This window comes from Drosophila willistoni (assembly GCF_018902025.1).
Source record: "Drosophila willistoni isolate 14030-0811.24 chromosome 2R unlocalized genomic scaffold, UCI_dwil_1.1 Seg200, whole genome shotgun sequence".
Taxonomy (NCBI): domain Eukaryota; kingdom Metazoa; phylum Arthropoda; class Insecta; order Diptera; family Drosophilidae; genus Drosophila; species Drosophila willistoni.
In genome coordinates, this window is record NW_025814051.1 from 5,248,512 (window position 1) to 5,276,434 (window position 27,923).

Genomic DNA, 27,923 nt, shown 5'->3' on the forward strand with positions numbered 1-27,923 from the left:
GCTATACAATTTTCTTTTGTTGTAATTTAAAATGCATTAGATTTTGCAATTAATTATGGTTTATTTGATGCATGTTTTTTTAGGCCACTCATAACACGATTACAGCCTAATTGGCATTAGCCGCGTGTTGTGTCAAGAGATTTCATGACAAGATTTGCCATTCCTTGTTTGCCCTTTTTAGCTCCCCCCCCACAAGTTCAATGCACTTGAAAGGATTGCATGTTGTGTGCTGGGTGATGGGCGACGCCTTTTAACAATTTGTGTCAATCACTTTTAATTGAATTTTTCTCTCTCTCTGTCTCTCTCTGGTTGCAGGTGAAATACTCCATAGTTCAGCAACCGAATCAAAAGGGCACCAAATTCACTGTCGATGAGGAGACAGGCGAAGTGTCTACCAACAAAGTATTCGATCGTGAAGGTGATGATGGAAAATTTGTATCCGTGACAGTGAAAGCAACTGATCAGGGTGATCCTAGCCTGGAAGGAGTTTGCTCATTCACTGTAGAGATAACGGATGTGAATGATAATCCACCACTATTCGATCGTCAGGTAAGTTTTGCATTTCGTTTTGAATGCCTTCAGAATAATAATTTAATTTCTTGAACAATAATTTGTAGAAATATGTAGAAAATGTGAAACAAGATGCCAGCATTGGTACAAATATCTTACGTGTCTCCGCTTCCGACGAGGATGCCGATAATAATGGTGCCATTGTCTATAGTCTAAGTGCTCCATTTAATCCCAATGATTTGGAATATTTCGATATACAAGCGGAATCAGGATGGATTGTACTGAAGAAGCCCCTTGACGTAAGTGTTTGCTTTTCATTACCGCAATTAACTACCACCCTTAAGTCCCCTTCTTTTCTCTACCTACCATTCTAAAAAAAGAAAAAAACCCTCTTTTTAAACTAACCAAATTTCTTAAATTTTAATTTTAAAAATTTATGATTTCTACTAACGAATCAATGCTAGAAGAAAGAACAGATCTAAAAGACTAAAAGGCTTGTATTTAAAAAATTTCGCTTTCAGTTTTCAAGTTTTCTTTACCAACTGCACCTTTTTCGTCTTGAATTTCATTTTGATTCGTTTTCAATTTAAAAAAAAAAAAATAATAATAATTTTGAACAAGCCCAGATTTTAGGTATTTTAGAAATTGATGTAAAACGCAGTGCAAGTTTTTTTGCCACATCAAACCAGAAAATCCATATAACAAATTATTCATTTTCCATTTAGTTACAATTTAAGTTCAAGTTTTTCGTTTTTTGTTTAGTTTATAGTGCGTAAAAATTGGCTAAAATCAAAAAAAGAAACAAAAAGACAACAAAAAAAAAACCATATACATAAATCTAAGAAATGAAAATCGAAATTGATTTTTAACATTTTTTGAAACAAGTCAATACTTACAAAAGAAAAAAACTCCGGGTTGGGTAGTCTTAAGTCATTGTAAAAAGGTAAAACCCCCCAGAAAAATACAAAAGCTACAAAATATATTCCAAAACGATCACGCATATTTTTGAGCATCGTTGTATATATTCCATCTAAAAAAAAATATATTTTTGAATGCCAATCGATAAAAATTTCTAAAATTTGATTTTACTCTGTAGTTCCAATTTTATTTTGAAACCTTTTAGACAAATACTTTTTATTTTAACCCAATATAATTATCCACATATGAGAACTTTTTGCCGAGACTATGCATTTTTTGAAGGTCTCTTTTGAACTGAGAAATACCATCCACTATATACTCTACATAAAAATATATGAAAATTTTTCCTAAAGTATATTTTTGAAATGCTCAAAATGATATCAAGGCTCGATTATAAATTTCATTTATTTTAATTTTTATTTCCAATGCACCTTTTAACTAATGATTTTCGTTTTTATGTTAAATTACTTTCTATTAGAGGAGGCAAACTTTAATATGATTGATTTTTGTTTTCTTATTTTCATAAATATATATTTTGGAAAAAATATTAAAAAAAAAAACGATAAATCGATCTGAAACACGATTAGGGTTGTTATCCTGTAAGTAAGAAACTGAAGTGTCTCATTATTCGTTTGCTCTCTAATTCCTGTGCTAACCCAAAAGCAAGATACTATTTTCACAGTTTTGTAAGCTAATCTCTAACTCAAATTAATCAAATTGTAATCATCAAAAAATGTTGAAAAAAAATTCAAATTGAGCCTTACAGACTCTGCACTTCAATCAAATTGATTTCTAGGGTATAGTCTCGTCAAAAATCAAGAAGAAAAATTCACTCCATTTATGTGACTTCTCCTATTTCCCCAAAAAATATTGATGATCTTTCTTAAATCCACTACCCACATCTGCCTACTAATAATCCTTTTATAACCCTTACTTTCTACGTCATTTGATTTGTATATATACATCATTTTGCTTTATGTTTCATATTTAATACATAAATTGAATACAACGTACAACGATGCTACTAAATTCGTAATCGTTTGCGTAATAACCCACTAAGTATGTAAACTGGCTGGCATAAGTTTATGGATAGAAGCAAGCTGTCATAAATGAAATTAGACAATTCATCGAAATCGTTTGAATACATTTGAATTCCTTAATTTCCACAAATTTTATTCGACCTAACGAAAAAAAATTTCAAAGAACATAAATGAATAGAATGTGAGCAAAAGCACAAACATAATATTTGAGATTTCAAAATAGAAGGAACGTTTTTTCCAATATTAAAAATTAAATTCGATTCCGAGTACTTTTGCCAGCCACTAGACTCTTTAGTTCATACACAAACCCAACCAAATGTATAACAGAAATCAGAAAATTTGCGGTTTGGTCATCTGCTAACACAGCTAACCTAAGCAAAGACAACAACCCTAATGCCATTTGCCCGTATGTTAAGTGCTAACATTTCGCTGTAAGATTATTTTAAATGGCAAACCAATTACAATTGAATGAAAAACCTATTTAAAACAGCGCGATCGCTATCGTCTGCGTGTACGCGCCTCGGATAAGGGCGAACCGCCTTCATATGCGGACGTTGATGTTGAATTAGATGTCGTCGATCGAAATAATAAGCCACCCATTTGGGATAAGAGTGTATACGGGCCTATTTATGTACGTGAGAATGTCACTGTGGGTACGGTTGTAACATCGGTTAAGGCAAGGTTTGTAATAATCACAACAACAACAACAACACCAACTACCCAGATTAACCTTCAAGTAAACTTAACTACTACTCTAACAGCTGAGAATTTAGATTTTTGCATATATATATATCTACATAAAAACTATAAATAATGAACAAAATTAACAGCAATTTGAATTTTTTGTCGCTAACATTTTAGCCTTAAGCCTAACCAGAGAAATTGTACTGTACTGTCGCATCTGTCTCTGTCTAACTTTCTTCTTAAATATTTCTAACATAATGTTAAGCATTACGATATGGATGAGCTTTTTCGTTTTTGTATGATACATATATCGTAAAAGCTTTAAGGCAACTTTTTTGTGGCAGCCAATGAACATATTTGCAAATTAACCAACAGTAAAGGATTTACAAAATTCACGGGAAATTTGAAAGATTGGTGTAAAGCTTGTTGGTTATTTCATTTTTGAAAGCTCGTTATCGCACTTCATTTCTCTAATCAAATGAAGCTAACGGTTAAGGGTTTCAAATGCTTCCGAAAAAAACCCAATGAACCTTTTTGAATTTTGAAGCATTAATCCTAAGTCTAAGATAAAAGAAAAACACACTCTGAAACCATTGGATTTGCTTCCTCAATCCCCTTTTACCCCTTTCGAAAGACAATAAGACTCTCTGTGATGAATTTTTTTTTGGTGTTGGTTGTTTTTTATTGATAACAGGTTGCAGTTTAGATCTTAAGAATTCTCATGCGAGGTGTGGGCTAAAAAAAGACGGTTTGCTTTATTCTGAAAATAATGCTAAAGCTTTTTGAAATTGGTACCCAAAACATTTGAAATCATCAGTCTTATAACTGATTAACCACACCTCGTGCAGGAAAAAAGTATACTCTTTCAACACATTCACACACAAACACACATACACAATTGTTCAAAAATGTTAAAAAGCAATAGAGAAAAAACAACCGTTCAAAATGAAAAACGAATCATTTAGCAGACTCCCAAAAAAGTATGCTATGAAAAAAATGTATTTATACGACAAAAAATATGCACAAAACCCTTAGTAATATCTGATTTTTGGTTTATTTAAACTTAATTTCAAGAAACTTACTTTTTCATTTAAAATAATACCTATATATATTTTATATATTCCTCGAGAACTATTTTGAAGGCTAAGGTCGAGACAAAAAATACAAAAGTAAAAATAATTTGCACTGCATTCAAAAAATTTGAAGGAGAAAATAATTTTTTTTGCTAAAATAAAAAACTTACTTACCACTTTTTTTATTCCTTTTTGTTCAATCTTTTGTATTCCCCCTAAGGTGTTGGTTTTTTTCCACTTCATTTTTGAAAAACTGAAATAAATCTTTCACCGCCTAATACAATAAATAAATTTATACCATATATAATTTTTGTTTTTTGCCTTTTTTCTCAACCAAAACAATACAAAAAAAAACCAAACGTACGAAAACCAAAAAAAAAAAAAAAACAAATGCCTTGCTCGATTTTGAAAAACTGAATTTTTGAAAACAAAAAAAAATGTATATAATAAACCGCAAATGATATATACAGCGCGAGACATACAAATTAGAGGCAATGGCCCAAGACAAAGGCTATCCGCCATTATCTCGTACTGTCGAGGTACAAATCGACGTGGTCGATCGGGCAAATAATCCGCCCGTTTGGGATCATACCGTATACGGGCCCATCTATGTCAAGGAAAATATGGCCGTGGGCGGCAAAGTCGTCTCGATCAAAGCCAGGTCTGTTGTTGATTTGATTTTACTGGAAAAGATCTCACAAAAAAAAAAAAAAATATCGAAAAATATCTATATTTTGTTTAGATATATTTTCGCCATATATTATATAGAGATTTTCTTTATTGGTGTGAGTTTATTTTTCCTCTTCATTTTTATGGATCTCTTCTATTACATTTTGGGTTTCATTCGGTTTTCCAAATATTTTTCTTTTTATATATTCTTTAAGTGTGTTTGTTGGAATGCTTGTTAATTAGTGATATTCAATTGCACCTATTGATGTGTAGATTAGTAGCCTCGTCTATATAATCAAATATACTTATATAATATATAGTATATATCTATATCATAAGAAAAGTGTCATTATGAAGGTTAGAAAAAAGAATGGCATTATTTAGGAAACCTTAAGGACTTGCTTTGTATTTAGTCTATTTGAAAACTCTTAAACCAAATTTATCATATGATCATATATCCTTCAACATTATAAAGTTTTGAGTGATTTTTGGGTAGTTTTTAATCAATGTTAGTGATTAAGTATAAATATTTTCGATCTGTTTGCATTCAAAAAAGGTGTGGAAATGAGTTTTTATGTAACTTTGTAGCCAAAAAAAAAAAAAATTGTGAGATTCATTTCTAGTTTTTCCTAAATATGGTAATCATATCACATAGTTAATTTTCTTCAATTTTCATAAAAAAAACCCTTTGAAAAAGATCAGAAAGCATTTATTAAAAGCTTGTGTCAGGCAAAAAATAGTAATTAGTTTGAGAGAGATGCCGAGTAATAAGAAAAGGAAGTAAGTAGAAAAGAAAAACTAGTGGTTAAATAGAAGTCATCTTAAAGTCTAAAATATATACAGATATATATATGTATGATAATCTTTATTATCCACTCCCATTTGAACTTTCATAATGACACTTTTCATTTTCATTTCAGTCATTATATTGCCTGTGGCTCCCTTAACCATATTCCTCACAGTTCCCTAGATTATATACAATCACTTTGTCCCCCTTCACCAAACAGCACTCACCTCTTACCGTCTCATCCCAGCACACACTTAATAAAGCTACTTAAAAAGTCCAGCACAAAGCACACTAAAAAAAAAAGAAGAAAACTGCACAACTATATCTATATTTTTTTTCAGTTACGTTTTTCATTTAGTTGTTCCCTTTTTTTATCTAGACTGACATATGCTAACTTAAAAGTTTATAAACTATATATATGTATATACCTATACTTATATATATATATATATATATAAATGTATATAGAGTCGAATAAAGTTATATGAGAAGCAAGTTTTGAATGACCTTTCTGGTGTTTGGTTGGCTGGCTGGTTAGTCAGTTTCAATTACCACCTGCTGCCATCTGCCAGAGCCACTTTAGTGTCCACCCTGTGGCTATTTTGTGAAATATTTTCCGCATAATTCCTCCAACTATGGAAAACTAGGCGAAGGATTTTTACTATCTACGTTTTTTGTTTTGCTTTTGTTTTTGCATTAAAAAATAAATTAAAATACAAAAAAAAAGACAAGCACAGAACGCGAAACTTGAAGCAAAGTTTTTAAATGACTTTTGGCATTTTTTTCCCTATATCTTTGCGGGATATGGCAAAAACAGAAGAAGAGATCCCAGCCACATGGCTCTGACATTTTAATTATGCGTCAGTTCGAGTTAGTTCTAACCGCCCCCTAACTCCTGCCCCTTGCCACGTTCTTGCTCTTTACCTTCCTTTCGTTTTTTTTTCGTTTTGTTCCACGGCACTAAAAGCAAATGCACTTAACGGAAAAATAGAAAAACCTGAAACTAAAACCAAGGTTAAGCACATATTGCACCTGCTTTTCTCCTAGTCTATTTAACTAAAAGTTAGTCTAATGTCTAACCTTAAGTACATTTCTAACCACTCGACCTGAAGAAAAAATTACGAAGGCGAATTACTTGGAAAACCATTTGTGTTTTGTGTTTATCTTTCTTGATTTCATTTTCACTATTCCTTGTTTTTGCGTTTTCTCATTTAATGTTTTTTCTTGTCCCAGCACAAAAAATTATATAAATATATATATTATATACATATATACAAACTATAGAAAACCTGATATATGCGTGTAAATACTTACAATTAGATTCTTACAAAGAAAAAAGTAAAAAAAAAAGAACTAGGCAAAGCTTTAGGACACTGAACACGATTTTTCGAGTACATATATTAGAGCAACTTTCTCGGCCTCAACTGCAACAAGATTAACAACATCATCACCCTGTACATTTTATAACAACATTGATAAGTCGAAATTTTTCTTTCCTTTTTTAATTTCAAAATTACATTTACAACCAACATCCACAACACCAAAATAGGAATATATCCACCAAAAACTTCATACCATCCATCAACCAATAAATCAACACATTTCTCCTCTCTCCCACAAAAGAAAACCCAATGAATTTTCATCCACACCCACCTTTACGAACACACAAAAACCCACCCTGCCCCAGACACATGTCTCCAATATTGGATATTGTTAATCATTTTTATCCACAATAATGTTTTCCACAAGCAACAATTTGATTTTTTCATATACTGACAGATTTTATTGCAAAAATGTATAATTTTTTTTTTTTGTAATTTTAATACTCCTACAAAAAAGGGCTTTTTTCATTCAAAAGAAGAAATATTTAATATATTTAATATAGTCAGAGTTATCTATATTTATGTCTGTCTGCTCTTCTTTTTCCTCTACAAATTTTATTTAACTTTAGGTTACTTCATTGTGTAAACCCTAGTTTATATATTTCATTTCAATATCTTTTATACCATTTATGCTGATATCAAATCAAACATTTTTATTAGATGAACTCCTTCTCAAAAATGGATTTAGAGCTCTGTCAAAAATTTAAAGTTCAAAACAAGAAAAAGAAGCATAGTAAAAAATTAAAAGAAAAGAATGCGAAAAAATATTTAGAAAATAATTGAAAAAAATTTAGTTAAATAAATAAAATAAAAAAAAAACAAGTTCAGAAATGTGTGAGAGTATAAAAACGTCGGCTAGGCCGGTTTTAAAATTTTTTGCTTAAGACTTCGATCTTAAGATTTGGTTTCTACTTTTCTTTTTTTTTTTTGCATCTGTCAGCTGCAAATGTTGTCTATGGTTTGCATTTTAATTTCTTTTTCATTAGGCAAACTTTTTCGTTTCCCTTTTCCTACACTCAAATGGCAATTAGAGTGAACATTTTCGCTTTGTGTTGTTTGTTTTTTTCCCAATTGGCAACTGCCAGTTAAAGTCAATTTTTGTATTTTGGCATTTTTGAAAATACTTTCGTTTTAAGGCATGCTTCGAATGAGTGAATGAATGTGAAATTCAATCAACAATTTAAAAAAAAGTTGAAAAGTTCAACAATTTTGAGAGACTTCTTCAGCTTAATTTAAGTTTGATTTTTGTGTTTTAAAAATCTGTTAAGATTTTTTTGTGTGTGTGATTTTTTTGTTATATATATAACCATTATTTCATGTAGTTAATTAACTTGTTTTTTGATCTAATCGTTTTTCCATATGTTTTATAAATTTCACTAATATATTGCTTTTCCTCCTGTTCATTGGCCATTTGTCAACATCGTCTGCCTTTAGCTCGGGCATTGAAGGCAATCCGACAGTATTCTATAGGTTAATGCCTGGGTCAACGGCGCAAACGAACAAATTTCATACATTCTATTTACAACAAAGACCGGATAATGGTGACACCTGGGCCGACATAAAAGTCAATCATCCGCTGGACTATGAAAGTATCAAGGAATATAATCTAACCATACGTGTCGAGGTAAGTGTAACCAAAAAAAACTACATGCTAAATTTTCAATTTCAAACAAATCTTAGCAAGTATTTGATTTGAAAAGTTTTAATTACTTTGCCGGCAAAAGTTTTGCCACTTCTCTCCACGGCCACTGGCAGTGGCTGAAAGGGTTTCCATCTGATTGACTGACTGACAGCTTCAATTGCTTTCCAATCAATGTCAAGTCTGCCTTGGCGTCTGCCTCGCCTTCGGCTTAGTCTACGGCTTCTGTTTTTCTATATCTTTTTGTGTGCGTTTTGTGTTTTGCCCTCATTAGCAGAGCGATTGAAAACAAAATGCGAATGAAATATTAATGAGACCGCATAGAAAATGTTAATGAAAATTAAATTACTTTTGGGGCCATGCATTTTCACTTGCACAGTAAATGCAGGTAATTAAATATCATGAGACTATATCATGCAAATCACTCTTTTCGATGCTAATGGATTTTACATAGGTACAAACATATATAGAGGAAAATGTATTTTACTCCCTTTTATTATTATTAGTATTTATTTTGTTTATTTTTTTTAATTGTTGCGGTTTTTGGTTAGTGAAAATATTTAAAATTTATTTATTAGAAAATTTGCATAATGGCTGTAAACTCAAATACGTTAAAATACACTAACGTACTAAAATATCCATGGACTATAGTCAATATTAGGTTAATTCAGTGTTCACATGTCTCATGTTTTTATCAGTTTGCAAAGTCTGGGACTCACATAGGTAAATAAGTAAGGTTGTTAGTCCAAGTTCTACCAAAAAGCAACCAGTAATGTTTAAGTTTCGATGAATAAGAGCATCAACATGTCGTATTAGTGAAATTTCTGTTTATGCATTTTATCGAGTTCAGTTAAATACTATTTGTCGTTCATATAATTTTCATGGACAAACAGTAAAAGTTTGAGCCAAGTTAAGAGTAAATGTAACCAAACATTTTCTCCAATTACGAAACTAGCCAAATTGTCTCCCATTTCTGTTTGCGTTGATATTTGAACATGAATATGGCATAACCACAAAATAAATAATTCATTTCAATATCTCATTTTGGCCCCAGCTCTAGATAAGTTTAACAAGCTATATATGTATCCATATAAACATATAATTTGTGTATGTATGCGTGTGTCTTCAAACCAATTCATGTCATAGTTATAGTGTAAACATGTGTTAGACACAAATACACAGACACACAGATTGATTAATATTACGAAAATTGAGCAAACATACATTCGGAAGGATTATTAGCAGTCAGAAAGATGTAAAGAGCATGAGTGAGTGAGTGAGTGAGTGAGAAAGAGATTTGAATTGAGAATGAGATAGATATATAGGGAGTTATAGGTAATCAACATGCATTGCGTTTTATTTGATTGATGGTCGAATATTTCGTATTAATCAATCAGCAATATGACAGAGGCAAAATTAGAAGAAACCTTACTCACTCCATCTCTGTCTCTGCTCTGCCTATATATTTTCAAGTAAATTAAGAAATCAATTTTTACACCCGTTCTTTTTTTTATATCGTTTTACAGAATAATGGAGCCCAACAATTGGCATCGGAAGCTACCGTTTATATAATGCTCGAGGATGTTAATGACGAAATACCTTTATTCACCGAACGGGAACAGGAAACGGTGCTCGAGGGCGAACCAATTGGTACCAAAGTGACACAAGTGAATGCCATTGACAAGGATGGCACATTCCCGAATAATCAGGTGAGCAATAAGTGAACAAAACTGATGGCTGGAATTGAACGAAATTGAGTGAACGGAAATGCCAGACGATAGCCATTGCTGTTGTAGCTCGCTCGCACTCTTTCTTTCTATATGCATGCCTCCTTTTTCAGCAAATTAATGACTGTGACAGGCAAAAATTAAGTCACAAAAACGATTCGGGACGAAAATACCTATGAGAAAAATGAGAATGAGTAGTAAACGAAAGGGTAACAAGGGATTGACAGCGCAATGCGAAATCAATTTAAAGCATAATTTGAGTGGATAAACACATTGCAAAGCGGATTAATTGAATTTCAAGAGAGTTCAAGAGGAAATTAAAATCAGTAAAATGCCTTTTGAGTAAATAGATTTTCTTATGTGTACTTATAATTTTAATTCAATATGGAATGTGGAACAAAATACAGAACCAATTCAGACTTTAAAAAAAGAAAAATCAGTCAAGCTTCTTTCAAAAATCTTAGGACTTCAAACTGCCTAGAATTTATGGAAACAAAAAGTCAACCCATCATTTTATATACATACAATATAACAATATCAGACCCATTGAAAACTTGACCACATTAAACCACAACCAACTAACATATATCTACATTTTCCAGTGTAAAAGTTCAATGGGTATATAAAAGTCGTCCAAATTGGCAATTTTCCTTTGTCTCGTGACCCTTCTGCTGACTTAATCAGTCTCATTTCTCTGGCTCTGCTCTGTAACGCAGTTTTTCCCTTTAACTATGCTTCCCTTTAACCCTTTTTTCACGCCTTTATAATTGTTTTTTCTGCTTCTTGCCTTCATTTGTTTTTTTTTTCTCATCATCTGGCCAACTGGCTAATAAATGTCAAAGAGCTAACGGCCCCAAGGACGAGTAGTAGAAACTAATGCGAGAAAATATGCTGAAAAGTCCTCAAGCGACGCAACGTAACTCTTTTGTATGAAAAAAAAGGGCGAGAGTGAGCAGAATATGGACTTGGGTTTGGATGGGGCTTGGCTGAGTGACAAGAAGCCTTAAGCCACAGTGTGGCGATTATAATAATATGGTCTGCATAGTCTCATGCCAGGTTTTCATTTTGTTTTTTTTTTCCCTTTTTTTTTTGGTTAGAATGCCGTCCTCTAGCCAAGTTAATTTGCATGTCCCAGCTAATTAGTAATTTGAAAATGGTTCTTGTGATTGGGTGGGAGATGGGTTTTGATTAGCATTATCGTATTTGCTTTAATATCTAAATTCCATTTACTCATCCTTTTTATGCTTCTCTTATGTTTTCTAGGTCTATTACTACATTGTCGACTCGCCACGTAATGAGGGCAAAGAGTTTTTCGAAATTAATTTACAAAGCGGTGAAATTTTCACCAAGACCGTTTTCGATCGTGAGAAAAAGGGCGCCTATGCCTTGGAAGTGGAAGCTCGAGATGGTGCACCCTCGGCTCGTCCGAATAGCAATGGACCCAATTCAGGTAAGTGAAAAGTGGAAAAGTGCAAAAAAAACTTTTGTCGCCAATAGAGTTTGTTAACTGCAAATACAAATTCAATGTAGAGAGCGATGAATAAATATTTGACCACATGGAAAAGCGACCCAATAAGCCACATAGAGTGGCGACTTTCCCCTTTTGCATGCGGCGGTTGCCCCACTTCCACACTCCTCTTGTGTGCTTAGGCAAGTGCATTTTCGGCTTTTATTTATGCGGCATGTTGGCCACGCATTTGCCACATTCATCTGGCTGCGGCAAAATAAATGTGCGTACATCGAACACACAAAACACATTCAACACGCATTTTTATGCCCCATGGCAAAGCCTCTTCATCGCGTTCAATTTGTGTGTGTGTGTGTATTAGAGTCGAGCAAAATATTTGTTCAACCAGCAGGCGATTGTTCTACTCTCATTTCCTATGCCACATGAAATGCCACAAAAAATAGAAGGAGAGAGCAGAGTGAAACTGATGTTAAGTAGTCAGAGCGATGTCGAAACAAATCAAAGCTGCTACCATTTAATGGGTCAGAGAAATGGGTTTCCCGATCTGAAATGTATTTGCTGTTAAGCACAATAGTGAAAAGAGGTTTTTAACTTGCCTTATTCGCTTCACTTTATTTGAAAATGACAGGAAGCTTTATTTATTTTATGGACAACCCAATCTGAAACAAAAGCGAATTAATTTAAAAATCTGTACGTAAGGAATAAAAGGATTTCAATATTTTTTAATTCAAAATGAATTAAATTTACTTAAGGTGAAAAATGCAACCAGATACATGCAAGTAATGGCTGCCTTGTTATTACTTTAAAATTTGAGGTACTCTTCGCAGTTTCATTAAAAGTACTTGAATGTAATTTGAAGTTCAAAGTATTGCTACTTTTCTTAAAGGGATTCTCTTTAAAAATTTAGAAACCAAAACTAAAAACTCAACGATTCATGAGCTATAAATTCACAATATTATGAATTCTTGCAAACTTAACTCAACGGTTTAGAAAAATTAATTAATGACTTTTTACACTAATAAATGAAGCCAAACCCATATTTACGCTTGTAGAAATTCTTTTAATGTTTTTTTGACTTTATCAAATTAAATATTAAATTCTAAAGCTAACATTTTGTATCATTTTAAATTGACATTTCGCAATGGGCGACAATTTCTTATTAAATTAAATAAATGGCCACAAAAACGAGTAAAATTTCTAACTTGCCACAATAAAACCAGAAATACAAATACAATTTTTTTTTGTCAGTAGAAACCGCTCTCAGCGATTTGTCAACAAAAACTAAATAATTAAATTCATGTCAGACAAAATGTACATACATATATACATATATCTATACATTTTCCTGGTATATAAACTTGACAATGTTTTTTGGTTCTTTTCAATAAGTAAGCTGTGGCATGAGCATGGTCATGTGTCGCTCTCTCATTGTGTTATTTGCTGTTCATTAAAAATGTTGCCCCTGAAATGGCAATCAATTTGGTTGGAATTTGTTGCTTTCGCTCTTGTTGTTTCTTTTTTTTTTTGTTTTGCTGTTTTCATTTTTTGTTTAAGTGGTGAACAGTGATTTTTCTGCTTTCATGCGAGGGTCACACAATAAGTAAGCATACAATGATTACCCTACGTAAGGTCACAAATGTCAGCCTTCCTGACCTTCTGTCAATTATTTTCTTAAACTATTATATCATTCTAAGTGTCAACTTAAATACAGTTTGTTTTTAGACAATGTTCTATACTGAAAACTGCAGCTAAGTATTCTGAATATTATTCACAATCTAAGAATGAATAAATGAACCCTTTAGTAGTCAGACCACCCTCGCTTATACTCGTGGTATATATTTTTCGCTATTTTCTACTGCTGTCTGATTCCACTCGAAATGCTTTTCAATTGTTTAATACATTGCTGAGCCGCATATAAGCTACCATGAATGGCAAATGGGGAGAATGGTGAGAACAAAAAAACAAACAAACAAAAATTGAAAATGATGTGCGAGAGGCTTTGCCGCCTGGCCATGAAAATGGAGAACGAAAATTAAAAAGTTTCCATGTTGTTGGGGCGGGGCGAAACATGTAAATTACAACAGTTGTTGGCCTAAACGGGGATGGCTTACAAATATTGATATTCATTCTAGACGATGCAAACTTGGTTCGTTGATTTTGGCTTTTCACTTTTTCTATTTTTCCCATTTTGAAGCAAAATCAACAAAAACTCAACTAGAGAAGCACGTATTTTCACTTGGTTACTTTTGTTGTTTAGAAAAAAACAAAAACAAAAACTGGCTATAAACTAGTTGTGTAGATTGTGGCCAAAATGTAGGCCATTCGCTTCGTTATGGATATAGATATGGGCAAAACACAAACAGTAAGCCAGAATTTTTCAATTTATTTCTTTGCCAATTGATTATTTTGGTTGTGTTGCGAAATTTGTAATATTCATTTCATTGTTTTCTAACGCCTACAAAATGAAATTCAAAATATTTGTGAGGTATCATATTGTTTGCCAATAAAATTAAAGAAGTTTAATTTAGCAAAGGTTGCAAAAAGTTTTATTTAACAAATATTTTGGACTTTTCAATTTTATGTTTCTCTATTTTCTTTAAAAAATTCATTTCTCTTCCAATTAGGTTTGAGTTTTTAAAGACTTTCTCTTGTAATTAAGTATTACATGTCTTGCAGGAGAAAATCCTTCGTTAGGAATACTAAATGAATGACAAAAATCTTTTATAGTCCTTTTGAGAAGGTGTAAGAAATACCTATTCATGCATTTGAAAACACAATTTCTGCTTAACAATTTTCTTGGCAATTCCTTTTTATCCTTCTGGCTTTGTTTTAGACATTACCTCGGTTGGCATTGTTGTTTGCTTTATTGTTTAACCAAATGTTTATTTAATTTATATTCACATTTTCCTGTGGCTTTTTCTTATTTTTGTTGTTGTTGTTTTTGCTCCTGTTGATTCATATTTTCTGCCTTTTTTCCCAACTAGGGAAAATTGTTATCTCTCTAGCATGATGGTATTGGCATTCTCTTAGAGCTTTTGCTGTTTGTCTGCTCGACTTCCTTTTTATTTTTTTTTTACCTTTTATTTTTTTCTATTTTCTTACTTGTACTTACCTTGAGATATTGTATATTTTCACAACGGACTTTTGACTGACTGACTGAGTGACTGTCTGCATTTACGTTTGCAATTTTCCTTCACTTTTTAGCTTTCACCTAGTGTATCCTTGAGTTGGCATTGTATGTGCTCTCTTCTGTGGTTTCCTCAATTCATTTCGTTTTCTCTTTGTGCAATGAGAGAAAAAAATATTATAAAAGGAAAACAGAATTCCACTCTCAATTTTATTTAAATTTGCGTAAGAAACGCTTTTAATTTATGAGACTTGTGACCTAAAAAAGAAAATGTTTCTTCTTATTATATCTCCTGGTCACAGCTGCATTCGGCTGGACATCTAATCCTGCCATCCTTTTTGTTGAAGCGATTTTCGCTTCATTGCATTTTGTTTAGGCCAAAGATCAACCCAAAAATCATACGGGCTATCAATAGGCAAGTTGTACATGCCTTTTGGTCTCATTTTTTTTTGTTGGGTTTTTTCGCTGTTTTTGTTTTGTTATCTACAGAACGTGCTCTTTTTAGTTATGCATACTTTTAGGTTTAGACTTTCGTCCTGCACGTATAGTCAAGGTTTTGGTTTCCCCACCACACACAAACTCTTTCTCTGTCGCTCTCTGTTTTCGCATAAATTGCGCCAACGGGCAAAACGAACTCAACAAAAAGCAAACACGACTAAGGATATGGGATAAAAAAAATATATATATTGTTGGCATATACATACGATATATTGTTCCATATGCCTATATATCCTAGTAAATTTTAAATAGATGGCAGAACTAAAAGTAAATAACGTTTTACAGAATTTTTGAAAAAGTTTCAAGTAAATTTCGCAAAATCACACATATCTTAAATATGTGTACATGGATTTTTATATATTTCGAATGTGAAAAGATAAAGCAAATTCTTTAAGAAACTGTGGCCGACCTTGTTAAGATTGTTTCACTTCATTATCTCCAGCGATATTCCCACCTTGACAAAACGCTTTATTAGCCACTGCTAAAAGGTAAATGATAGCTTTAGCCCACCATCGAAATTGCCTCTCATAAAACGGAGCATTAAATGAAATAAGCAACATTTGCATGTGCCATGCCCAAAAAATACAAGAGGCCAAAAATAAAGCCCAATTGTTACACACATCATAAATTCCTAGAAGAAGCGGAAAATCACCCCCAAGGCTCTCTTCTCGGTTTAACTCTTTTGCCAGAAAGTTATTAGGATATTGTGTGCGAGAAGTGGGCGTTTTGCGGAGGCGTATCCTTTCTAATTCCTGGGGCGGAAATAAGTGCTGGGTCGTAAAAAATGTTGAGCATAAAAAACCATCGAGAAAGAAATAAGCAGAGAAACAATAACAATATCAGCATCGAACGATTCATAAAATATTTTTCGATAATGTTTTCCTTTGCCGCTTTTTTTTCGGTCGGAAAAACTATTTGTAAATAGTTTTCCTTTGAGTTGAGTAGAGAGAAAGAATAAGAAAGAACGAGAGAGAGAGCGATGGAAAAGGAAAAGCCCATAAATTGAAAGCAAATTTCATCCGCTTTGTGTGGGTCATTTATCTTGATGGCTCGACTTATGATTGATTGAATCTTAACTTTGATTTGGTTTAAAAAAAAAACTTTAAACTAACCCATTGTCTTTCTTTTCTTTTTTCCAGGTATGTAAAAAAGCGATAGAAAATAAAAATTGTTCAGCTTCTCGGCAAGTGTGATTGAGTGAGTCCATACTTAAATATTTTACGAAAAAACAATTTGTCAAACACAAACCTTAAGAAGGAAGCAGTAACTCGAACCTAGAGAGATAGAGAGATATAAAGGAAAAAACAATGTTCTTTGCGCACTTCTTCCATGGTCTTGGTCCCCAAATCATGAAAAATGGCATTTCCGCATTGCCAACTTCATTTCCTCTTCGTTTTTCTATTTTGCTTGAGCTTGGCTACAAGTCAACAAGTTGACTAAAGTGGCAGCTGCATTTACAAGTCTTCGTTGAGACTTGAGAAATGTTGCCATTGCAGAGGCAAAAGCAGAGGCTTTCAGCCTCGTAGGAATGGCAGTGAAGGGAGCAGGGGGGTGTGGGACCTCCTTTAAGTAAAGGCAAATATAGACTTTTCGACCATTAAACAAAGCTCTTCAGGGGTCCTTGAGGCAATTTGTGTTACACAATTTAAACATGAGGAATCCCATAAAATTTCCTTAACTTATTTAAAGAGGTTTTTCACTGGCCCAAAAATGTATATAAGTATGTGTATGTGTGGAGTCCTTGCATCCGTCTCTCTCACTCTCTGTTAGCTGATGTACTAAGTAGCTATAAATCTTTGAGATTATTTGAATTTCATGGCAAACTATTTTCAAGCTGAGCTCTGTTGCCTTGAGTTGCCTGTCAACAACTTTTTTCCTTCTTAGGTTTTATTTTGGCCAACACCAAAAGAGAGAGAGCCAAGATAGCCAAAATAGAACAAAATAAGCAAACAAAAAGTTGTCAAACAAAATGAAATTGTATACAGAATCAGATTCGGAGGCAGACCCACAGCCAGTGTGAGAGTCGGTGTCACAGTCGGGAGTCTCGTCGCAGTAACAAGAAGTGAAGCAACTCTCGGAGACAATGGTTAAATTTAGTTTTACCACTTCGTCGAAACGAGGTTAAAATCCACACGAGTTTTTGAACAAAAACACTTCGTTAATTACTCGTCCGAACTTGCACAACAGTTCGTCTCTGACACAGTGAGAGAGCATTCAAGAGAGTGGCCAAATAGTTGTGGAATGTGTTCAAATTCGAACAACTGTTAGGCTCATAACGGGAAAAAGGATGTTCAGCAGAACTGCAGAAGCTCCCTTCTGTGGCAGAACAGCAACTGTCTCCTTCAATCAGTCGTATCTTTTCGAGCTTCCTATTAACTTAACAGATCTTAAAGTGGGGGAAACTTCGACTGTTAAATTTTCGAACGTCTCCTTTGACTCTGGTCTACCATAGTAAAATCAAAAGAGGGGAAAGTGCTTAACAGAGCTGCGTTTCCATCTAAATACGTTAGATATTTTGGTGGAGTATTAAACAAACAGCTAAGAAAACAAAAGAATTACGAAAACACAAAAATATGAAAAATCATTCAATAAATGTTATTATAATTACCTAATTTTTTAAAAGATATTTTCTGCAGGAAAAACATTCTTTTGTTACCAAAATGCTTAATCGTATAGTAAGATATTTAAAAGTTATAATTCTATAAAAAATGTGGAATTATATGTATACTTGTAAATAATAACCAAATAATTTCTAGAGTCTTAGGTCAATTAAATGACTAAGGAGAATCGTATTTAACATTCTGTGGCTGCATTTCGAATGTCCCTAACATGCACGAGTATCCTGCATCGAACCTAACAGAGTTTAAAGTGTTGTGGATACTATGTTACTTACATTTCGTTGGCTAACTAGTTAACAGTGCCAATAAAAAGCCGGCTTTCGACAGGTCTTTGAACTTGTCAAAGTGTATGTGTGTGTGTGAGTGTTTGTATGCAGGATGCGTGTGTGTTTGTGTGAATAGAGGAGCCCTCTTGTACACCGCTTGGATGCATACTCTCCGCCCCTATCCATTTCTTTATCCACCCACTCGATGGGCATGTGTGTGTGTGTGTGTGCGTCGTGTTCATGGCGTTTTTCAAGTGCCAAGCTTGTTGAAAATTGTTGAGAGTCCATCGAGGCGAAATGCAACGAAATGCAATGAAAACAACAACAACAACGACAACAAAATACAAATAAAAAAAGGAATAAAAACAAGTAATAAAAGGAAAACGAATTTCGTGTGTGAATGTTGGAAATGAAAGGAAAGTTAAGTAATATAATCAAAAATTATAATGGATAGTCCAATAATCACCACAAGCTGACCTTGAAAGCAAAAGAGATAGAGAGACAGAGAGAGAGAGAGAAGAAGAGAGAATGTAGAAACAACTTTAAACTTTCGCCACTAAAGAAACTGCTTAGTTGGTCTCGACCTTCTGTGGCCATGGTTTATGGTTCCCCCAACACATTGACCACTTTTCAATAAACTGCTTACTCTGTGGTTGCCGCGGCCACCGGCAATATCTTTTCTTCTCTCACCATTCGTAGTGATTTATAAGTTTTTGCTGGTCCACACTCTAGTCTGTTATCCTCGTCCATTCAGTAGCACCGCATCCATTCCTCTTTTGATGCATCTTTTTGCTTTCAAAAGGCACATAAATTACCGCCCCAACACACACACACACCCAGACAAACAGATTTACGTTCCAGTTCCTCGAAGAACAACTACAAAACTTGGCCTCATTTGGTTTGAAAACGGTATGGCCTAAGCGATTTTTGATTAACCTAAATGCAAATCGAATTGCAAACAATTATTTCAATTGCTTATTAAATTCTCCTAGGAAAACAATTTTAATTGACTGCCTTAGGCTACAATGCAAAGGTATTTCACAGTGTTATTCTGTATCATCTTAATTTGACCGCAACTATGAATGCTATGGGTACCTCTGCATCAGTCACTCTAATACAGTTTGACACTCGTGACGTTATGTCAAAAGTTAGTCGACGCCCACGTAGACACCTTTAATTGTTTACCTGGACGGTCTTGTAAAAAAAACAGAATCTAATTTGCATACTCTATCGGGAATAGGGGTATATTTGAATTACTATGAAGAAATGACTTTATTTTCCTTAACTGCCTTCTATAAACAGAAAGCAACACTTAACTTACCTCTGTATATGAAGCTTTGTGATCTATTCTAAGACCACTTAATTTCACTTACATTTATAATGAAAAAGTGCGATAGTCTTTCATTTTGTTTCTATATTTGACGATCTGAGATTTATTTATTTTCTGTTCTATATCACCCTTAGTCACTGAAATCATAGAGTAAGTAAGATATCCCCCTTAGTCACTTATCTTACTTATCCTATGACTTTAGTACAATCTCTTCAGAGTTTACTCTTACTTAGCCAAAATTCATTCACTTTTTCTCGTCTATTTTATTCTATATCTTAACTTCATTCTCACCTTGTGTTGCTTTGAAAGAGCATTTTGAAATATCTGTGAAATTTCCACGGTAATTTTTGCTTTTTCGCTTATTTTATGCCTTGACCTAAGATTAACGTCGCCCACGAGATGTGCTTGACACCTTTTTTCGTTCCTGGTCCGTACCCAAATGATTAATGACAGCGATTTTGGGGCTAAGAAACAGAAACACATACACCCAAGAAAAAAAAAAGAAAAACTTTTTCTTGCTTTTCCTTCTTTGATGGAAATCTACTTGTTGGCGCCCCAACAAGGACGATGATAAGCAATGATTACAATGGAGATGATTGCGTTGTTGTTTGGCCACTTGAGCTGCCATTTCTCTTTGTATGTATGCGTGAGCGTGGGGGAAGGGGGCCGAGCTGGTCTCGGGTTGGGTGGGCTGGAGGTAAGGTGAGCATTTACATAAATTAATCAGCGTGAAGGTTCAACTGAGTGACTGACTGCCAGCCTGACTCATCATAAATCCACAAAGGCAAAAATTTCGTCTGCATATCTAATGATAGTTTTGGCCTTTGTTACAACTGAAAAAAAAAACTACTAGGCGGAAGTAAATGCAAGTGAAACAGGCAAATTAGTGTGCCACGAAATACAGGAAGGTGGTGGAGGGAGGTTATGCGTCGTCGGTGGAACGTATAGGAAGTTCCTGTGCTATCACAAAGCCAAAGCTAAAACCAAAAATTCAGGTGGATTTGCCCTGCCCTTGGGCTGCAATATTGAATGGAAACACAACGAAAAGCGATGAAACCAAAATCATGGTCTAGAAAAGATAATCATTGAAGGGGCAGCAAAATATACAAATGTCTCCTAGCTTAAACGGCATAATAATTTCCCTTTTTGTATTACATTTGTTTCTAATGATAAAGATTGATAAAGCTTTAAAATTTAATAAAAATATAACTTTTTTCAAGGATCAAGAACTAAACTTGGTTAAGACTTGTGAAACGAATTAAATATTAACAAAAGTTTAATAAGAGAAAAATTATTCCAACAATTTGTCATTAATTAAAAATTAAAACTGTTTCAAAAATATTCAAACTTATCAATATCAAATAAAGTCAACTAGAGATCCTCCTCCAAATGGAACTTATTCACTCGCCGCCTCTGTAAGTAGAATAGATAGGAATGTGTGTGTGTGTGTAGAATTCGTCGTTTGTCGGCATTTGTCACGTGCAGTGACACTCAGCGGTTGCTGGAGGATGAGCAGACATAGTGGAGAATGTGTGTGTGTGTGTGGAGTCAGCGTTTGATTGAAAGGCGTTGCGATTGTTGCTAGAAAAAAGTGCAGGCAAAAAAAAAACGGGAAAATGGGTCAAAAAATGCTGTAGGGCCACGCCCTTCATTTTGAGTGTATGTGTGTGTTACACGCAACTCAATCAAGGCAGTCAGTCAGCAGACAGATAGTCAGACAGACAGACAGACCGCCATTCAAGCATTCAATCATGCACTTTAATTCAATTCAATTTCAATTGAATTTACTCGTCAGCTTTAGGGTTGCGTTTTTTATTTTTCTTTTTATTTAAATAAAGGCATTCGAAAAAATTGAAAGAACATTACGTATTTTGTTGGGTCTTTAATCGTATATGCCATCATTATGATGGCAACTCAGCGAAAAAAAATAATAATAAAAATCAGTACAGTAAACAACAATTAGACTAACCATGTTAGCGACTTTTGTTTCTCCTCCTTTTTTTTTTGCTACTTCGTTAGTCAAGTCTGCGCCGTTTCTTGCTTTAACTTCCTGTCAGCAGTTTTTTCTCTTTTTTTTCCTTCTCTTCCATTTTCATCTACTGCCTGTTGTTGGTTTGAAGAAGTTTAAGTGGATTTTCATAATTTATGCCATGTTGCCGCTGTGAAAAATCATAAATTATTTGCTCCCCCATACTACGCACAATTGTCTCGTAACTTCACTTTTGGTCTACTGCCAAACAATTGTATTATTAATTGTAAGTAAGTAGAATGAATATAAGAAAAGTTTGTGTAGTAAACTTTTTACAAGCTTCTCTAAAGTGGATATAGGCAGACACACTCTCTCCAAAAAAATAAAAAACACTCTCTATCTCTTTTCTAGCGGGAAAAATATGTCAGCGACATGTTGTTTTCATGTGATTTTCCCTCTGTCATTGGCAGGCTCGTTTTCTCTATCTCTCACACTCTCTTTCTCTCTCAGTCTAGCTTTTTGTTTTTCATAATTTTCCAGCTTGTGATTCTTTTGTATGTTTGCCTTTCGTCAACGTTTATGACAATATATCATTGCATAAAAAACCCAAAAAGAAACAAAAAGTATTCTGTGGTGGAAATCAAGAGTAGACTGGAAGTTATCCTTTACCTAAACTTTAATAAGCCACAAAAATTTGTCATCTGCATACTTTTGTAGTCTATACTCTATTTGTATGCAATGCAAAACGGTCAGCTTCTTTCACGAGGAGGGGCTTAATATACCCTTCTTTGACATATATTTACAGGGTAGACAAAAGCTAGCAGCTCCATCAAACAACTTTGTCTACTTTATGCTTTTATTGGTTACATGAGAATATTTTCAACTTGTTTGTCTTGCCAATTTTTTCCCACTTGCCATCTCTTTCCTCCGATTTTTCCTATTTCTTGTGCTTTAGCCACAATTGTCAGCCACAGAAGTTTTGAAGTATTTTCTTGTGTTATTTTGCTTCATTTTTTTTTTTTTTGCCTTTCTTCATCCTCGTCGAAATGTGGCCAAAATGTATTTTCTTTCCAACCAACGAAAGAACGAAACGAAACGACATGTTGGCATAAAGTTTTTAATTAAATTGTTAGATTTTTTTTGTCTATGTAACAAAAATATGTGAATTTTCTTGTAAAAATTTGTTTTATGTTTTTTTTTTTTAGTCAGTTCAGTTGAAATGTGAAAATTGTGTCGGGGGCAATGCAAATTGACAGAATGGATAGAATGTTGGTTGAATGGCAGACATAGTTGTTTTATTTGAACAAATACTTCATGGCAACTGCATGTAAAGTGGCAACTATTAGAATGCATTGAATATTCCGTATTGGTTCTTCCGGTTATTGGTTGTTACGGACACAAGGATGCAAAATGATTTGACATGATTTTACTAAAAATACTTTTAAATTATGATTCTTTTCTGAACTTAACAGCCTAAATCCATTTCATCTTTAGTTATTTAAATTATTCAATTTTTTTTGTTTTTGTTTTTTGTTTCAATGTTTTTGAATGTTTAATCTTTTCCACGAAATTTATAAGCTTAAGCTGAGTCCTTGCTTGCCTTTCGTCCTCATTTTTATTGTTTGCTTCTTTGTGTTTTGGTAAATTTTTGTTGCTTACTTTAAGCTTTAGCCACATAATTGTATGGCATACTTTTAAGGGATTTTGTATGTAGGTGTTTTTGGTTTTGTATATGTATGTATGTATGTGTGTGTATGTGTCCTGCGTGTCCCAACGCGACTAAGCGCAATGGATTACAACAACGACAATGGGAAAATTTAAGTTATTTTTAAGCCGCATAAAACTGGGCGGGTACCTAAGCATATTAAATACACATACGCCCACTCACACAATTTCATACACACACACACACACAGTCATGTTAGTGACGGTGGAAATAAAAATACAATTTTTGTTGATAAACTCAATTAGAGGGAGAGCCCCAACAACAGCAACAACAATCCAAATCATGATTAGCCCTTTTTTAATTAATTTTTCGTTTCCATTTTAATACTCTGTTTTTTTTGGGGGGGAATCTAGACATTTTGTTAAGATAGAACTTCCGGTTGTAAAGCTGATTTTATCTAATTGTGTCAGACCACCTTCATAAAACTTGCTTTTTACTTTAATGTCAATTTGTAAACATGTAGTTTTAATCGTATTGATGTAATGTACATATAATTATTGCATTCAAATCAAAGAAATGAAGCAGAAAATCTCTGAGATGTTCCTGGAAATTCACGAATTTGCTCTAATGATCTTAAATAATTTTATTTTAGAGTATTTGAAGTTTATTGTAAAGAAATTCTTTACCTCTTCAGATCCCTTTGATATTTATTTTTTTTCTTCTGTTTTCCATTACTGAACTTTTACAGAAAGTTCAAGCAAATTATGGAAATTATTTTCTCTCATTTAGCACACACTTACACATACATTTTCAATTAGTCAAAAGTGCAAGTTTTTCCCTAAGAAGGGAGCAAAACTTTTTCGTAAGAAATGCAGGACAAAACTTTAAATAAATATAACCTACATAGGACCAGAGCTGAGCTAAGGGGAGCGAAACATGAACCCTATTCAAATGGGGTTTTCAACTAAAGCTCACTGACGCGGAGTGCACACGCGGGATAAGCCAAAGGATAGGCCAAAAACCAAAGGAAAAAAAAATCAAACAAGCCTTTTGCAAACATGTTCAATTTTTATGCAAAAGAAAAAAATAAAACGTGGAGAATTGCATTTTTTGGTCTGCAATTTCGTGGCCTTTGTTCAACATTCGAGAAAAATGAAGAAACGAACAAAAAAACACAAAAATGAAATGAATTTGCTGTAAGTTGAGTATAGTTTTTTTTTAACGAACGACGTTTTTTGTTTTGTACATTAAGAAGAATTTGATGGAAAAAAGTTATTGAAACATATTGAAGGTTCATGATGATGCATTCGATTAAAAATGGCTTTTGGTTATAGGAATTATTGCGAAATATGCTACGAAATTTGTTAAATCAATTAACAAATTAAACAATTTTAAAAATCTGATATCATCAATTTTTTTCCTTCAAAATTGTAAAAAAAAACGTCCACTAATATGATAAAAAAGGGAACTTTGTATAAACTGAGAACTTAAACTTTGATGCAAATGAAATTTACATTTTGTGTGTGTGTGTGTGTGTGTGTGTGTGTGCGAATGGGCCAAATAAAACAAAGGAAATGCTTTTGATTTATTTTCACCGATACAAATTTTGTAAATTTTCCATTCATATAAATCAGAGATTCCAACAATGGCAAAAGAGAGGGAAAAAAAAAACAAAGACGCATAAAAATACTTGAAACTTCTAATTGGTAATTGCCTTGAGTACTTGTTTTTCTCTCATTCCTCTCCTATTTTGTCTTGGCTCTTGTCTGAGTTCTAGGGCAAAACTTGAATTTCGAGTTAAATTGAAAGAAGGCAATAGGGAAAAAGAGAGGTGGAAAACTTATGAATTATGTAGACAGTTTTATTTAGCCTGTGACCTGAATTCGTATGCCAAAATAACGAAGTACAACAAAGTCAATTTTATGACCTTTGGAACACAAATTTTTTTTTTCCTGTTCATTTAAATATTATATTTTCACTTTGATTTCGAAAGGAAAAATTATTTAATAATCGTTTCATAATTGTACATTTTCACCCGCATCAGTTGTCACATGGTCTTTGATTCAATTAAAATTATGTAAAAAAGGAGAGGAAAACAAAACCAGCCGCAGGAACAACAATGCACAATGGAAACAATTCCGAATTCATTAGAGTTAATTATGGCATGTAATTAAATCCACAATTTCATTACTAATTAGCGGTGCGGGAAAAAAACAAAATAAAATGAGAAGAATAACTCAACCAGTTGGTTTGTTGTTGTTCTTTAAAAGAAACAAGCAAAAGTTACACATTTTCATAATGTAGGCAAGGAGCGGGAGTAAATTTTTATGCTTACAATAAAATAAGCGAAAAAAATGAAATTCGTAAGAAATATTTTTGACTACAAGTTGTGTTTCTTAAGCCAAGTGAGTGACTCTGTAGCTTTATATTGCTTAGTATGGTTGCTTGCTATAAGTCTTCATTGCTAAAACCTTTTCTTAGAATTCCCTTCCACTTGCCTTTTAGCCTCTTTTATGCACATCCTTGTATCATTAAGTTTTTTTCTGTAAAACTTCAGGATATTTGTTCGCAATTAAGATATTTTTCGCTTTGCTCTTGTTTTACCCTAAGCTCTTATGTTAGCTTAAACAAAAAATTGATTAAATATTGAATTTCCACTATTTCATTTGAAAAGTTCAAAAGTGTAAAGATTCAAAGCATAGTGTCAATGTCATAAACTTCACATATGAGTTTAATATTCTCGCCAACTGGCATTCCTGCTCACAGTCTTTAGCTGTGTTTTTGTTACCCATGGGGCAACTGGACTCTACGTTTTGGGCAATGCCAAAACGCATAAAGTGTCAACTTTATCATGAGACCACAGCTAACTTTTGGACCTGTTCTTTTGCCTTTCACCTAACTCCCATTCGGTGGGATGTTTTTCAGTGTGTGTGTTTCACCTTTGTCGCGGTAAACGCAAAAATATTGCCAAACTGTGCACATATTTCGCACATTTATCGCTCCAGGGAGAGGCAGCTCAGACCCAGGGCGAGGCGTCATCATGAAGGATTTTTGCTTTTGGTTTTTGTGTTTGGCAATTTTCTCGAAAATCTTTCAAAAGCTTCAACCTGAAGCCATGCCGTGGGCCAGTGATATTTTAGATGCAAAAAGAGAAAGTGGAAAATATTTTTTACCAAAAAATAGTTATCAACGAGCAATGTAAAAAAAAACACAAAAACAAATACGAAAATACGCCTTACTAACGACCTGATCGTTAGCTAAAAATATTTTAAGGAAAGAATGTAGTTATCAATAGATGGGAGCTAATCTGAGCTTATCTGTCTATTTATTGTTCATTTTTAAGAAAGATTCAATGTATTGATTAAATGCTCTGGAAATATTTCTAAAAATAGCAACAATTCTAGATTCTTTTCGCCTATCATACTCGTGTTTATTTCGCATATTCGTATTAAAATCTAAATGAAAATTAGCCGCATCTATGAGTATGCATACATAGATTGAGTGGCAGATGATTAAGGCTACTCATACAAAAAAAAAAAAAAAAAAAAACACTCGAAAAGAAACTAGAACAAAATTTGCATACATATCTCTACCAAGAAGGAGCGAAAAGGGGCAACACAACAAGAAAGGGTTAACCCAGGCAACCAGCAGAACCAGAATCCTGACCCAACCATCATACACTAGATAAGGAAGGCGAGGGCGGAGGGTGATGGAAAAAAGAAAAACAGCAACGCAACAATTTTTCGGCATGGCTGCTGATGTTTTATTTTTTATGCAAATTTTGTTGCATATGAAAAATTGCCAGAGCAGAAGCCCCCACATAGAAGTGGGTAGCCAAAATGGAGCTGAAGTAGTAGCAACAGACAACAGGGGAGAAAATCATATATGTAAAGAACAAAAACAAAATAAAACAAAAAAAAAGGAACTTTAATAAAATGTTCCCTCTCGTTGAGAGAGAAAGAAGGCAAATTTATAGTGAAAGCAAATGGTGGGGGCGTTTCAAGGCGTGGCTCGTCAAACAAAGCAACACTCAACAAAATAATTTCGTGGGAGGTTTTGCATATTAAAAGTCAAAAGTGTTGAGCTGTTGAAAGGACAAAATGAGACAGCTAGACAGCAAAAGGAAGAAGGCAAAAGAATGACGCTACTCTCTCATTTCCTCCTGCATGCCTTCTGTTGCATGCAACCTGAAATTGTGCGACATGTTGTCGTCTAAAACCGCAGCAACATTTCAAGTGCAAGTGGAGAGAGAGCCAAGGCAACGGTTGGGGCAAGAGTGGGGTAAGAGTGCACTCTTAAAAATGTGAAAAAAATTACTTAATAATAACAATGTTTGCATGTTATGTGGGCGTTGAGCGTTGTATTGCAACAGTAAGAGGCGTGGCATGTGCATATGAAAATACTTGAGACTAACTTTCAGATTAAGAACTTTTAATGAAAATCATTTTCAGCTTAACATTTTACCCAACTTCATTTACATATGCAATGCAGGCAAAATGCCGGAAAATGTCAGAAAAAGTTTACTTTATCTAATAGCAACAAAGTAAACAAA

At 33.6% G+C, this 27,923-nt stretch overlaps 1 protein-coding gene and 1 long non-coding RNA gene across 12 annotated transcripts in view; one reads left to right on the forward strand and one right to left on the reverse strand.

Annotated features, from left to right (window-relative positions):
• Positions 1-27,923, forward strand: part of LOC6643591 (neural-cadherin) — a 99,928-nt gene that overhangs the window by 22,631 nt on the left and 49,374 nt on the right. For 5 of the 9 annotated variants that reach the window (XM_047011075.1, XM_023176373.2, XM_023176375.2 and 2 more), the window contains exons 5-10: positions 316-549; positions 618-809; positions 4,696-4,886; positions 8,498-8,687; positions 10,229-10,411; positions 11,693-11,879. In XM_047011075.1, coding sequence (XP_046867031.1) covers positions 316-549; positions 618-809; positions 4,696-4,886; positions 8,498-8,687; positions 10,229-10,411; positions 11,693-11,879 — 1,177 coding nt within the window. Of the gene's footprint in view, positions 1-315; positions 550-617; positions 810-2,958; positions 3,150-4,695; positions 4,887-8,497; positions 8,688-10,228; positions 10,412-11,692; positions 11,880-27,923 lie in introns of all 9 variants that reach the window. The other 4 variants (XM_023176374.2, XM_023176376.2, XM_047011078.1 and 1 more) reach the window with 1 other exon arrangement.
• Positions 42-1,165, reverse strand: LOC124460409. 3 transcript variants are annotated; one of them, XR_006954322.1, is made up of 3 exons: positions 1,050-1,165; positions 670-880; positions 42-598 (listed from the first exon to the last, which is right to left on the reverse strand). It is a non-coding gene; the product is annotated as an uncharacterized LOC124460409 (long non-coding RNA). The 3 variants fall into 3 exon arrangements; XR_006954321.1 differs by having other exon boundaries at positions 962-1,165; XR_006954323.1 differs by having other exon boundaries at positions 1,059-1,079.